Source organism: Ascidia mentula, chromosome 4, assembly GCF_947561715.1.
Source record: "Ascidia mentula chromosome 4, kaAscMent1.1, whole genome shotgun sequence".
Lineage (NCBI taxonomy): Eukaryota > Metazoa > Chordata > Ascidiacea > Phlebobranchia > Ascidiidae > Ascidia > Ascidia mentula.
In genome coordinates, this window is record NC_138569.1 from 14969709 (window position 1) to 14984366 (window position 14658).

At 40.2% G+C, this 14658-nt stretch overlaps 3 protein-coding genes and 1 pseudogene across 3 annotated transcripts; 2 read left to right on the forward strand and 2 right to left on the reverse strand.

Moving 5' to 3' along the window:
- Window positions 1–464: 464 nt before the first annotated feature.
- On the reverse strand, window positions 465–1295 carry LOC145898143 (uncharacterized; annotated as a pseudogene).
- Window positions 1296–2670: 1375 nt separating this feature from the next.
- LOC145899291 (uncharacterized) lies at window positions 2671–3511 on the reverse strand. The gene is made up of 3 exons (XM_082988023.1): window positions 3354–3511; window positions 3102–3278; window positions 2671–2984 (listed from the first exon to the last, which is right to left on the reverse strand). Exons 1-3 carry the CDS (start codon window positions 3442–3444, stop codon window positions 2680–2682), a joined length of 573 nt encoding a protein of 190 aa, XP_082844149.1. The 5' UTR covers window positions 3445–3511; the 3' UTR covers window positions 2671–2679.
- A 626-nt stretch (window positions 3512–4137) lies between these two features.
- Window positions 4138–6476, forward strand: LOC145898434 (TATA box-binding protein-associated factor RNA polymerase I subunit A-like). The gene is made up of 3 exons (XM_082986878.1): window positions 4138–4846; window positions 4965–5052; window positions 5332–6476. Exons 1-3 carry the CDS (start codon window positions 4596–4598, stop codon window positions 6349–6351), a joined length of 1359 nt encoding a protein of 452 aa, XP_082843004.1. The 5' UTR covers window positions 4138–4595; the 3' UTR covers window positions 6352–6476.
- Window positions 6467–14574, forward strand: LOC145898433 (protein virilizer homolog). The gene is made up of 10 exons (XM_082986877.1): window positions 6467–6655; window positions 6926–7727; window positions 8276–8451; window positions 8617–9556; window positions 9617–9751; window positions 9805–10019; window positions 10100–10668; window positions 10977–11339; window positions 11677–12886; window positions 13054–14574. The coding sequence occupies exons 1-10, from the start codon at window positions 6498–6500 to the stop codon at window positions 14528–14530; spliced, it is 6045 nt and encodes a 2014-aa protein (XP_082843003.1). The 5' UTR covers window positions 6467–6497; the 3' UTR covers window positions 14531–14574.
- Window positions 14575–14658: the final 84 nt, after the last annotated feature.

The window sequence follows — 14658 nt, forward strand, 5'->3', positions numbered from 1 at the left end:
GTGCTATAGGACAAAGGAAATAGGTCGACCACGTACAGAACACCATCAATTCACAAATGCTTGTTAAATCGAGTTTACTATGGATTTATGGCACCTGTCATAATTAGTTTGTATTGGTTTTACTCTTTTGTGTCTAAATTTTTTTGTTACTATTTGCCTCTGACCCATACACGGTGTTATTTTTTGCACACTATAATCTTAAGAGGTTTTGACCAGATAATATGTGACAGAATCGCAATATAAAATCATCAAAAGTTCCAACTGTGTAAAACCGTGAAAAATGCGTTCATAACTGGTTAAAATGAATCAAAATTAAACACAGCAGCCAAACTGTATTAAAGGTAATTCGTGCGTATGCGTAAAAAGAAAAACTGCAAGAATATCAGAACAAAACGCTTCCATAGTATTATTTGTTACTATATGCTTGCATGGTAGCAACATACTAATCACAACATGAACAGCATTCAAACGTTCGTGTTGCGTTTGGATTCTTTGATCATCTCCGAGAAGCAAGCAAACCCTTCTAATAAACCTTCTCCAGTTGCTGCACTGCATGCTTGAATGTGACACTTGTGTTTGGCAGATACCTTCGGCCAGTTCAGGCCAGCAGCAATCTTGTGTATTGGTATTGGATCGTCATTATTCAAATCCTGTTTGTTGGCTAACACTAAAACAGGAACTTTGAAACAGAATCAAGGTCGAGAATTCGGTGAAGCTCGTTTTTTGCTTCTTCAAATCTTTCTTCATCTCTACTGTCCAGAACGAAAACAAGGTCTGTGATAGACATATAACTTATTATAGTAACAGAAAAGACAACAGCGATAATGTGAATCAATCGTTCCTTTACAAACAACACATTTAAATAGCTGCGAACACAAAGGACTTTTCTTATTTCAGAAAATGTGTACTTGCCATCAATGTTCATGCAGTAGTGGTGCCACAGTTGTCGTATTCCTATCGGACTGCCAGGTTCAAAAATTGTGAGATAAAGCCCTTGACATGGTTTTACTATTTCAACATTAAAACCAATTGTGGGAATGGTCGTCACCATTCGATCGAGTTTAAGCCAGTAAAGGATGGTCGTTTTGCCTACATATATAAAAAGACGTGTAAACACCCGACACAAGATCGCCGTATTTGCGTAATAGACGATATATACCTGCACCATCCAGTCCAAGCATTGTGACTCTTGCTTCACTACTGGCAAACTCTTCCCACATTTTGAAAAACTTTGACACAAAAAATCCCATCTCTCTGCGCTTAACACCGATTACATTGCTTCATTGTTAAATAACATTGTTTAACTCTATTTAAGTGCGATTTACGCAGCACACCAGACTTCATGACTTCATATGTGAGTTGTGGAATTGGCCAACGCGTTTCCAGTTACGTCATGCGCCTATGAGACACGTTGCTACACAATTGTAAAATAGTGCGTGCCATGATCATCTTGGACGCGTCAATCCTAAATTTACCCTTTGAAGCAATGATTCCGAACCTTTTTGTGGTTGCGTACCACTTGGAGGTGAAACAATTTCGACGCGTACCACCTAGTTGAGTGTTACAAAGTAACCAAGGGGATGAAGTGACAAACATTTTGAGATCACTTACGATTTTTTAAATTCGAACAATATCCGAAAATTACGGAAAGGCGTACCACCTGGAATGCCGTCGCGTATCCACCGATTGGGAAACACTGTTGTAGGATCTTAAGAGCGACTTTTCTCGATGCAAAGTGGAACACACATCGAAAACTTTTCGCAAAACCTGCTCACTCATCACACAATAGCGTGTTACGTTTTGGTCCAAAAGCCGATGGTATAATCCTGGCTATGCAACAAGTACATGTGTCACGAACAACGACGATGTTTGTCAGTCAGTAAAACATGTTTTACGAACAAATCTAAACAAATGTATTCTGTGTTTTAGCAAAACTTGCTATACAAAACTATTACTTGCATATTTTGACTTAACATGAATCATATTTTAAACTTTGACTGTTATACTTTGACTTAACACTAAATGCATCACGTGACAATTTATTAAGGTGTCAATGCACCGATAATCTTGGCTCTCTGGAAGGCATACGTTACTATAAAAACTTAGCTTTTCTATATCTTTGGTGGTCGAACTTCGACTTGTAAGCCAAAATTGACACACGAGGACAAAAGTATTCAAAGTTGATACAAAACTAAACTTACATAATAAAGGTGAACTATTTTTATTTGCTGTTATCACGTAATAAAAAATCAGTCCTGTTTTGCTTGTCTCTGCATTTGCTTGCATGCTTTTGTGGGCACTTGGTCGCAACTGAAGTCAGTTAGTTCACAGCACGTTTGCTTATAATGATTGGCATAGGCCTATTAGATTTGGTATTCCGTGTATTTTATTTGCTTACGCTGAGCATCGTTTTAACTTTTGTGCATTTTTTTCGAAACTAGTTAACCTCTGATGTCTGAAATCACACCTACATGTGTACAGGAGGGGGATATTTCTGAACAGCCATATGTGTAGCATTTTCCATTTTCAGCATTTTTTTTTATAAAATCACTTTATTTTTACAAAGTTCGTTATACAAAAATTTACAATACTGCAACGGACGTGTGTAACAATAAACAAAAATAAACAATCATTACAAAAACAAAAAATAACAGTGGAAACATGGCGGGTAGGCTATAATTAATAATGGACCGATTTTTTGTATTCTTTAATTAGCCCCGAATAGCAGTTGAACCCTTCTAGTAATCCCTCGCCGGTGGCTGCACAGCATGCTTGGATGTGCCACTTGTGTGTCGAACTGAGCTTTGGCATGTTAAGTACTTCAGCTATCTTCGATATTGAATTTGCGTAAGGTAGATCTTGCTTGTTGGCCAAGACCAGGACAGGGACACGTGACATGGAGTCAAACTCAAGAATTTTGTGCAGTTCTTCGCGGGCTTCAGCGAATCTCGATTCGTCTGCACTATCCACAACAAATATCAGACCTGCAAAGCAAAATGTTACGTTTTCGTAAGAAGCAACGATCGACCTATTATTTAAAGCTATTGTTCAATAAGTACACACCATTCAAAATTCAAGTGACAACAGTTTATCGAACCTACCGTCAGTATTTTGATAGTAATGGTGCCAAAGCTGTCGTATTTTCTCTTGGCCGCCCACGTCCCAGATTGTAAGAGTCAACCCCTTGCAAGGACTGACTGTTTCAACATTAAACCCGATGGTAGGAATGGTAGTCACCAGTTCATCGAGTTTAAGTTTGTAAAGAATTGTTGTTTTGCCTGTGAACATTACAGCATTTACAAATTGATTTATTTACATCGGCCCAACACCCTGCAGCCTTCTGGAAGTCTCACCTGCAGCATCCAAGCCGAGCATTGCAATCCGGGCAGGACAGTCATTGAAGCCTTCCCATACGTTGATAAGTTTTGAAACAAAAAATCCCATTGTTGGTGTGTGCTTTTATTAGTTTTCTCGCTTAGCAGTTATATTTCCTTACTAGTAGATTGTTGGTTTTTACGTAAGCCACTTTGTAGGATGTGCTTTCGGGCCGCTTATATACCCTTGTCAGAGTGATTTCATTTGTGAGTTGCGGTATTGGCCAACGTGTTTTGAAATACGTCACACGCACAGCACACGTTCCCACAGACACCATCGACCATTGTTTGCGTTCGACGCCATCTTTACTTCGCAAATATATTTTTGTCCCTTTATGCAACACTATACTATGTTGTCAATTACTAACGATTTCAAGTGATTTTTATTTTCTTGATAATGCAATTATAGCATACAAAAATGCATTTGAATCATTATACAATATACAATGAAACAATAATCTTTTAAAATATAAATTTATATTTGTTCATTCAAAACAAAATCTTTGCGCATTTAAACATCATGATAAATTTTTTATTACCTTTGCGTGCTTCGCAACATCGTAATAAATGTTTGTTGCTTAAAAAACAACTTAAAAGTTGGAAAGCGTGACGGACTGTAACCATGCGTATAAAATGGGGAGGGTTTACTATAAGTTTTGAACAAAACATGTTGCTTTGGTTGCAAGTTGCAAGCAAAATGTAGCTATTGTTTTTAGTAATAGTGTGCAATGCACTGACTTTCAGTTTCAATCTTCATCATAATAAATGCAGCAAGTTGTACCTCGGAGAGAGTCCTTTTGTGTTGAAAAAACAAATGCTCCTCTACTAATTTTAGTTTAATAATATGATAATTTGCTTATCTGACTCAAAAACATACTAATTAACTGTAATGATCAACTACTTTACCCACTGACTATTTAGCCTAAGTTTAATTTGGCATCTATCGTTTGAGAAATATTCTGTGTGCATATAAAAGTAACTTGGCACTAAAGGTGTTAAATTTTGTTTTGCCACATTGCAACAAAAAGCTTGTGGAAACAGTGATGTTGCTGTTTCATACCTCTTTTATTTGCTATAGAGCCATACCAGGTTGGAAGGTTTGTAACTTGCAGGGATTTCTTTCGATGAATTATTGTATTTAACATTTTCCTTGGTTATGCTTCAAATATTAAACATTCTCTGAGTTGTACGCAACAATACCCAACTTCAGTTGCACAAAGCATGGGGAAAAAACGAAGTGCCCCAAATAGGAAAAAGGACAAACCTGTCCAATTGTACAATTATCTTTACACCCTCACATTGAAACTGAATTCTGTAGTAGAGACTGACCACCGTAGTGGGGCACTAAATGAAAAGCATGGAGTATCTCTGTGTTGTGTGGATGAAGAACGTGCATTCTACAACAGTCCTCCAACGACCTGCACAAAATTCACTAGTATTCGGATTTTACACAATAAGTTGCTTAATCAAAGGTAGGTAATTCAATTTAGTTTTGATTGCGAAAGTTAGTTGTGTTGTCTTTACTAGCTTTTTAGTGTCATATACATACAAACTCTATTAGGCATCAGTGGTTTAAACTCCTTATAATAGGTGGGGTGATGTCGTTGTGTTACTGCTTGGACTGATGAAAGTTAATTGGAAGGAGCATCTCTTTACACCACAGAAGAAGTTGGAGGATGTAAGTAATATGAAACACTGGTGACTGTAAGTTATTTTATACAGTCATCGGAATCATTGATAAATTTATGAAGTCTACAATTAATATCAGAAATAGACAGATAACACATACATGTCCTTGTTGCCCCTATACTTATATTGTGAAATATATGAATAGTTATGCGGCAACCATAATTTTATTGGTGCAGTACTGCATTTACGGGCATTTGCATAACTGTCACTAAAACTGTCTTAAGTTGTATGTAAATTTCGAATCTAACACATAGTTTGCTTTGTACAGACTGTATGGAGGGTTGGAATGGAAACACTTCTGCAACATCCCCAGTGTGTTTTGAATCACAAAGATCATTTGTCAACTTTTAAGCGTGTTTTGGGCTCCTACCACAATCGGATAGACCAGCTCCATCTGCTTCTGGAATACTCCTTTAATCTGATGTGCCAGAATGACTTTGCGGCTGCCAAAAAGAGCCTGGAAAAATATGACAGTATTGATCGCAGCATGGCAGGTACTGGGAAAACCGAAAGAGCAAAACGGATAGTTCAGTGGACTCCAATAATGGAAGCTTATTTGGGACTACTTGACTATGTCCTTTGGAAACTCTGTGTTTCACACACAAACATTACCCAAACAACTTCCTTAGAAGACTCCAGCTATGAACATGCACAAATGGCCACAGATGCTCTAAAACATTTAAAAAACATAATTGACAAACCTGGCACATGGGACATTTTTGTTTCGAAGCAAGTGGAGATGCTTTCTTTCTACTCAATGTGGGATGAAGCCAAAGAAGTACTGTGTTCCTACTCTGCAAGCCACCCAGACAACCCAAATGCACACAAGTATCTTTTCCAGTTTGCAAATGCTCATTGCGATAAAGATTCTAGTTGGGAGGATCTAAAACTTACAACATTGCAAAATCTTTATAAAGTAGCTCCATCAGATTTACTTTGTTTGCAACTTCATGACTTATACTTGGAGAAATGGCTGCAGAAAAAACCCAAAGACACCTCAAACAAACTTGACCCTTCCTCAGATTTATACTTAGCATTAGATGTTATATTTACTATGCTTAGCTATGCAGTATGGCAGAATGACATACGACCGTGGAAAAGGCTAGAAACAGTGTTAGAATGTATGTTTGGCACAAAAAATGCAAACCCCTTCCAACTGATCAAAAGATTTTTGGTTGAAACCGAACGTGACAATTGGTGGCCAAGACTTCTTATCGGTCATTATTTTTGCAGCAGCGAGGTGCTTGTCATCAAAAACCACATTGCAACAATTTGTTCCTTTGAGTAGGTAAAGTGTCTGTGAATATATTTGTCATGGCCAAGTATAATGCATCTTACCAAACCTCACAATATCTACATGTCGAAAAAAAAAAAAAAAAAAATAATTTTTTTATTTCAGGTTGGGTGTTTTTTTTGTTGATTAAATGAGTAGGAATGCAGTTGTTGTTCTGTGATACCTTTTCACAAGAGCCTGCTGATGGATCAGTCACAAACAGTTGGGCTGCTATTGATTTCCACTGTCCTGTAGTATTGGAAGAAATCAGAATCTTACCAAGAGGATGTTGCTTACATGATCAATTAGCCAATGAAGGGTATGACTATGACACTGTTATCCATCACTTCACATAATTGTTTTGTTTATCTAGTTTTTAACTTGTTAAGAAACATTCATTTTTACTTAACACTGATAAAACACTTCTACAATGTAGTTGTCCCAACACTGGTTACATGGCTTTTATGACACAACATACCTAAAAATCATCGTATTTATTAATTAACCCCACAAACTATTAATATCTTTTGGGTAAAAGTGCTATTCTGTGACACTGCATATCAATACAATTGCATTTCACTTTTTTTAGACAAATTGGAAGCACAAGCCCCGCTCACTTTCGAATTGATTTCTTTGCCAGTGACCCAAACAATGACTCATGTTCCACGTTTGAAAATCTTTGCACACTGGAGTATAAGGAAGCCTCCCAAACAAGTGTACTTCCACCCTTACCATTTATAACAGACAAGTTGGTTTGTAGCGGCTGGTACCAGAGGGTGACCATTGCTGTGTTTGGTGCAGAGGCATCTGACAGTATTGCTGTAAAAGCCATCCGAGGAAGACGTGAATATACCAGCAGAAGCAAGGGATTGCTACCAACACCTAGTGAACCATCAAGGCACCCTGATCAAAGTGTTCCCTACAAACCAGAGGACCAACCACAATTTTCAATGAAAGTCCATGACAAGCCAGAAGTGCAGCAGATTCACCAACCAGCATCTGGTTCACACTTTCAGAAGTATGACCCGGCAGTGATTGGTAGTAGTGGCGGTGGTGGTGGTTTTAGTGGAAATGTTCCTATACCACCACTGGAGACGAAGGGCTATCGTGAACGAAGGCAAAATGAATTCCAAAAGAACAGAGGTTACAATAAGCGTCCTGTTGCTCTTTTGCCCACACCCATGGCCGATGAAGCCAGAGATACAAGACAAACTGGTTATCGCGGAGGTCGCCAACAATATGAAAGGTATGATCGAGCAAGTAGAACTTCACAGGAATGGGAAAAGGAGCAAGGAGGTGCCACACATGATTTGGATAGAAGGAACAGCAACATTACAGATCCTGGTGAAAGCTTTAATCAGGAGGAGGGACCTTTATTTGAAACTTCTCAGGTAAATTTCACAAAATTTTTAAAATTCACATTACATAGCTTTGAAATGAATAAACATTAAAGATAAGGAAGGGGGCTTTCATAAGGAAGTTGTTTAAAAAGACTATATAATACAATTCAATTTCTTTCTTTAGCCGTGTCAGTCTCTGTCTCTGGTTTATGCCTATAATGCTTGCTGGTGCACTGTTTTTGTAAGAGACTGACTGGTAAATAATACAAGAAATTGTAATATGATCAAGAACATATATATATCCAAATACTACTTATTTGTTTGTTTTAATTTTCTCAGTACATAAACAGCAATACAAACAGGGAAAATCTTGCAAAAATTGGCATGTAATCACAGCTTATAATCAGATTAAATAAATATGTTTCAAGTTATCTTACTTCCTTTTATTCCTTTTCCAGGCATGTCAACACTTCTTTTTTTGTTCAATCTTTAGTTTATTTTTGTATTGGAATCTAGATTTTTGTGAATGGTAAATGCTCTCAACACTAAATTGGTAACATGTTGGTCAAGGAAACTTTAATTGGGAACCTTTTTTACAGCGAGGAGATGAAGAATGGAGTGAAGAAGTAGAATACGAGGATATTAGTGAAGAGGAAATAGATGAAGAATCTGCGGTCAGTATGGAAGCCATCATGGCTGAGGACATGTTGCTTCCAAGCACCATGATGAATTTTAATCCTTTTGACATGGTGCCATATCCACTCAGTTATTACAAGTAAGGTTACAGATTAGTTGCAAAATAGTTTTTTCTAAACCATGGTACAATTTTACTTACGGTCATGCAACTGTTGCTGTTGAACTGCTGAGAGATCTGTGTAAAAATGTTGAACATTTTATGCTGTTTTAACTTGAGGGAAAGACATTCTTACCTTCGTTGCAGATCTCCTGAGCTGACTGAATGTGAGGCCTTTCGTCTGAGGATTTTGTCCCAAATCGAAACCGAGGGAATAGAACAAGTGAAAGCAAGCAAAGAAGTTCACGAGAGTGGGAACCTTCAAAACACCATCAACTCGGCAAAGGAATTGTGTTTTTCCCATTTACAGGATAAACAATTTGCCACAAAGATCATTCAAGGAAAGGAGGGAGACTGGGTGTCTTGCATTGAAAAGTTAATCCCGAACCTTGATACCTCGCTACCTTGTTTGGATTTGTCTGCAAACAACACTCTACATTACTCTAGTCTTCTTGTCTCTTGGGCAATGCACTGCTTGAGTCTGGACAGTCCTCTGACAAAAATACTGGGAGTTAATGTGAGGGCAATGAAGTCAGGCCTTAGCCTGGCCTTAAGTCTTGCACATACCACCATTGAAACATCAGAACTACTTGTTCACAGTGGTTTATTCGATGCAATTTTTTCATTACTTGGAACAGCACATATTGCATCGTCTGTCAAAATCAGTGCTGTCCATGTGTTGGATGCGGTTACAAACTGGCCAACAATAATGCATAGTTTTATGTTTGGAGATGGTGAATGCACCAACGGTTCAAAAATAGGCTATGTCAAAGTAGTAGAACTGGCGCTTTTGCCTCAGGCTGCAAGGGTAGCAGCTGCCTTCACTCAGCTCATCAAAAAAGCCCATATCTATGAATGCATGCATCAAATCAAATTGACCACACAAGAGATAGTTACGTCCAAAATACCAGTTGAATATGCTTATGTGTCAGAAGAGGAAAGTGAAGAAGTTGAGGAGATATTCCAAGTAGAGGAGGTCACTGAAATGGAAGAAGTTCCTGTAGTTGCTGGATATGAGGATGTGGAGGACACTCCTCAACCAGCAGCAACAGCAGCAGAGGATGGGTTGTACATTAAACACTCTGCTGTAAGTTTATTGTTTCTGGTTGTCTATTGTCAACCCACTTTCTACAAGTTCTGTTTTTAGGGTCTTGGTGATCATGACAATCTAAGAATTGTGCAGCAAAGTGGCCACCGGAGGGTTTTTGGGGAGAGCTCAGAACCGGATGATAATAATGCTGATGCAACAAAACCATTTGAGAGTGATATTAAGTCACCAACGGTGTGTCAAGAAAATATATGTTTGTGTCATGTAATAACGTTGTTATGTTGTAGGAAAATTCAATACCTCTAGAAAGTGTGTTCAGCATGCAAGATGTCACTGTTACTGAAGACGAACTTCTAAAGCTTGCAAAAAGTTTGGATGAAATCACTCGTGCCTTTCAAAGTCCTTCCACCGCAATTGGTCAACTGAGTATTAAAGCCTTTCCTGGAAGATATTCAAAACCTTTGGCGTACAAACCAGAGTTATGTGATGTAACATTATTTAGGTGAAGATGGCATTCTATAGACTGTCATACAAATTACAAATTTAAAATACAATTTACAAATTTAAAAAATTGTTTTGCAGAATGAGTGAATTTGCGGCCCTCCTTCCGTCAGTTCAGGCTCTTATGACTCTGCCCTTTGTATCAGGGTTCAAACCCTTGTTTGATTCTTGTTGTGGCTTCTTGGAGCAGCTCATGTCTGACAAAAACCAACTCCTTCATATTTCCACAAACTCAGATTCCCTGATGCACGCTGTTCACCACCTTCTTAAATCTTCCCCCAGCCTTGACGTGGACACCACTGGCACACCTGGAAATGTGGGGTTGAAGCTTGCAATCCACATACAGTGCATTCAATCACTTGACCACATTGCAAGTTTGCTGGATCAGGAAGACAGTGCTGAAGTGGAAGATGAACTAAATCATGCTTTTAGGATTTTGTATTCCATCACTTATTTGCCCCTGGGAAAGCATTGTTTGGCAAGAATTTTTTCAATGGGAGAATACCTAAAACCTATTCTGTCCTGCATATGGTATCCTGGAAAAATCTCCGACTTCAATCCTGAATCTGTAGCAACTGCAAAAGCACCCAATCCTACAGTCAAAGAAGCTGAGGACCAAAAGTCTGAAAGCGACTCAAAAACAGTTGAAAGTAAGAAGAGTTGGATGATGAGTCATTAAAAACAACATAAATTTATTGATAAAACATATGATGAAACATTAACATTGCTTTTCTATGTTTCCCTATTGAAATAGTTTGTCCGTTGTCAAAGGCAACTGTTTTTGCTTTAACAACATATTATATTTAAATTTTGTGAATTTGAAAAAAAACGGGACCATTACTGACACCAACTATGTAATTTTTAATGTTCGAATATAAGCTACAAGAAAAACACATTGTTTAAAAACAATCATGTTTCCACTACAGCCAAAATTTACTGGTTTGTAAATTATTCACAGGTTCTGACAAAAATGAAGAGGAAAAAATTGAAACAACTCATCATCGCAGTGCAGTGAACCACTATGCAGCTGCAATGTTTCTTAACACAATCATAAAATCTGAATCGACTTCCTACATATTTCAACACATGACAGACATCCAAAAATCCTGCCTCACTGAGTGCCACTCAATCCCTAAATGCGGTGCTCTGAAAAACTGGCTCAATCCATTGACTTGCGGTTTATCTGGTGATGTCACAGACATTGGAAAGCTGTTGGGCTACATTAAAATGCAGTGTGAGCCTTTGGAGTGGAAGACATTTCAAGAGATTGGACCAAAACTTTGCACTGCCCTGAGGTTGTTGTGTCATGTTTGTGAAATTGGTAAGTGAATATGTTATACTTTATTTGAAATTTTATCACATATAGAACAATATTACATGATTCCCATATGATGTTTCCATGCCACTAATGCAAATGAGCAAAAATGGTTACAGCAGAGGTTAAATCAAACCCCCTGGAATCAGCTTGCATGTAGGAACCTCATTATAACACTGGATCAAGATACATGATATAATAAAAAAGTGTATCCTCGCATATATTTGAATAACAAAACATAGGGTAATAAGTGTACCCCAATGTGTGCGGAACCACTTAAAAGTCACCGTATTCTTCATCCTATATGTTTATCTTCAATAAAAGCTTGTCACGTTTTTTTAAGGTACAAAAACCTCCACAAGCTTGGGTCAGAGGCTTTCCATGATGCAGATGTTTTCGTCAGATGGACTCAACGTCACTATCACTTGCTTAGAAAAACTCCACACGTGTCTGGGTCAAATATGCCATGGCATTCGTGCAATGTCCATAGGCTTTCCTCAGACTCTTTTCTCTGCTGTTGCTTCTATTGCTCAGAACAGTCTTAAACTCCTCCATTTAATGCTTGACCAGCTGCTTGAAGCTGGCATAGACAGCAAATGCGTGAATGGTGAAAGGCTCATAAAGGCTTTGGTGTCTCTGTACTCAGACCTCTACATCCTTATTCGACCTTTGGATCCCTTGCTCCTCTATGACGTCACACAATTGTTTGTTGGTGTGTGCTCGTTGTTTTTTAAGCACGAGGCTTGCTTTGATCAATCGAACACCATATTTACTGAGTTGCTCAAATATGCCGAAAGCCAGTGTGACAACTTTGTATCAACTCTCACTCTAGTATCCCAATTACTACCACTGCCACTTCCCATAATATCGCCAGAAGGTTCCACGGAAGGAACCGACGCGCCTGTTCTCGCAACATCCAGCATGTGGTCCAGCTGCATTTTGCCGCATATTGATCGTCTCATGTCTCTTCTCATCCCGCTTTCAGCATCCATGTGTCGGCCCCTGCTCAACGTCAGCATCGCGTTGACACAGCAGATCATTGACACGTCACCGACGCTCGCGCACGAGGTGGTGCGAAAGTTCCTGGAAGAGGTCGCACCGTTGTTGGTCAACACCGCTATACCCGATGATGAAGCGATGGAGACGAATGGAGAACAAAACGGCAACGACAAAGAACTGATGCTCTCACCGGAACAGATAACCACAATCGCCGTGTTCTCTGAAATAGCGACCCTGCCTGCCGCAAAAGCTGCAGTTATATCTGCGCTGTACAACGAAGGTGATGGTATCCTAGATTTGTGGCAGCACGCCGCTAGCGATTCTTGTCAAGTCGACGCGGTTGCTGCAATTTTGCTTTTGTCGTCGGTATTGGTCGATTCTGAAATCGCTCTTCTGCCTCCTTGCGAAGGCGACGCGAAATCCCTCTCAAACCACCTCCCATCCACCCTCCATCTAAGGCAGATCACGTGTTTGGCAATCCGACATCTGTTAAGTTCATCCGAAGTTGTGATCAGTCGAGCTTTGCTGGTTATTCTTCGCATCGTCGATCAGAGGTAAGACATGCTGTCAGGCCAGTTCCTTACATAAAACTGTTTTTATCCACCTCGTGGCTTCTAGTATTAAATGTTATAAGGATGCCGTTATAGAATATAAACTATCACAAAATCCTCTGTGTTTGGTCTATTCGCCGAAACAGGTAACAATATTTTCTTGTTCCTAGGTTGGCGTTTCCATTCATTCGAAACGAGTTCTCAAAGAACGACGGCCACCTTTTAAAATGCATCGAAACCCTAAATAAAAAGTTTGACCCGAAAAACTGGCAATCGGTGGAAGCCGCCTTAAATCTCATCGAGGTTCTCGCCTACATCATTGAGCCTGAAATCACTGAAATTGAGGATATTGACAGTAGCAGGCCGTGCTTAACTATATCCCAAGTGTCGAATCTGTTACGCTGGAATGATGATCCACAGCACCCGTTACGCGTGTTCGAAGGCAAGGTCAACCAACTATGTGATTTAGAATCATTCGGTTGTGACAGTACGCTCGACAAGTTAGCTGTGTTTCGCCAACAGTTACGGAAAGACGTATTTAACGCTGGAGAGATTATCATCGTGCAGGAGCCAGACTTTCCTGCGCCAATGCTTCTGGCCGACCAATTTGCCGCCAGGGCAATATTTGTTTCTGGTGACGATGACTGTATTTTAACGAAAAGGTTGGCCCTTATTTGTCCTGGATTTTGCCCCGCTGGAGCTGAGCCGGCCACAGGAGAATTTGTGCAGTGTGACTTGGTTGCGACTGCAGACAAGTTCTGTCCGGGATACGACTTGAAGGAACAAGTCAGTAGACTCGCCGAGTCCGCCGACTTCGTTTGTGAAGCTTTGGACTCGGATGCCGAGACGTCGACAAGACAACCGAAAGTGGAGACTTTCACTTCGCGCGGAGGCAAGAAGTTCACATACATGAAGCGGTCACACGGCTTATTCACGCATCAACCAAGAGTAGGCAGAGGTCGTGGCAATATCCACAACCGACCATTCGATCTCTTCCGCCACCGAAAACAAAACACCAGCAGGCCGCCATCGATGCACGTGGACGACTTCATGGCTGCTGACGAAGAGCACATGCGACAACAGAAGGGCGACGTGAGTGTGTTCAAGTCCCCACAACCACCGCTCTCCCAGCAACTGCCCAACCGCCGCCAGATACCGCAAGCATTCAAACGCGATTTTGTCCCCAAAAATCGCGGTGGACGTGGAATGAGGGGTGTGCAGCGGTTTCCGCGTGGCGGCGGTGGCTTTTCCTACAACAACCAAGCGCAGAGCAAGTTTCGACCGAAAGTGTTCTCGCCAATACGCGGGCGGTCACAAGAGCGCTATAGGGGTTCAGCGACAACAACTCAACTCACCAGCCGACTCAGTTACTCGCCACGAGAGGGATATAAAACGAACAAGACGGAAAACCAGTCGTGGAATTTTTCCAACCGCAGCTTCAGTCAAGGCAGCAGTGGCGTTGGCAACCAGTTCAGAGGTCGCGGTGCCAGGTTCCAAAAGCACTCCAGAGGGCGCCCAACCTCACCATTTGGGTCATCTCGAGGCGGCACCAAGCCCTGGCAGCAGAATTTGGGTTTACCCCGCAGCAGAGGCAGGGGATATGGTGCCAAACCACGAGGGAAGCACATTCGTTCCTTCACACGCTAGTGTACCTATGAATTTGTCCTTCACGATCGCTAAAAATAAATTGGACGGCCTTTGTTGTTGTTTTCTGTGTGTCTGGGGTTGCTAGTTTTATTTGAGTTTTTCTCATCCTGACTGCACTTGTTTTTCAT

Coding starts and splice junctions, on each gene's coding strand:
- LOC145898433 (XM_082986877.1), top strand. CDS start 6,498: ATGCAGTTGTTGTTCTGTGATACCTTTTCACAAGAGCCTGCTGATGGA. Junction 7,728..8,275: donor CTTTATTTGAAACTTCTCAG/GTAAATTTCACA, acceptor CCTTTTTTACAG/CGAGGAGATGAAGAATGGAG. Junction 10,020..10,099: donor TGTGATGTAACATTATTTAG/GTGAAGATGGCA, acceptor ATTGTTTTGCAG/AATGAGTGAATTTGCGGCCC.
- LOC145898434 (XM_082986878.1), top strand. CDS start 4,596: ATGGGGAAAAAACGAAGTGCCCCAAATAGGAAAAAGGACAAACCTGTC. Junction 4,847..4,964: donor AATAAGTTGCTTAATCAAAG/GTAGGTAATTCA, acceptor TCCTTATAATAG/GTGGGGTGATGTCGTTGTGT. Junction 5,053..5,331: donor CACAGAAGAAGTTGGAGGAT/GTAAGTAATATG, acceptor TGCTTTGTACAG/ACTGTATGGAGGGTTGGAAT.
- LOC145899291 (XM_082988023.1), bottom strand. CDS start 3,444: ATGGGATTTTTTGTTTCAAAACTTATCAACGTATGGGAAGGCTTCAAT. Junction 3,279..3,353: donor GCTCGGCTTGGATGCTGCAG/GTGAGACTTCCA, acceptor TAATGTTCACAG/GCAAAACAACAATTCTTTAC. Junction 2,985..3,101: donor TTACTATCAAAATACTGACG/GTAGGTTCGATA, acceptor TTTGCTTTGCAG/GTCTGATATTTGTTGTGGAT.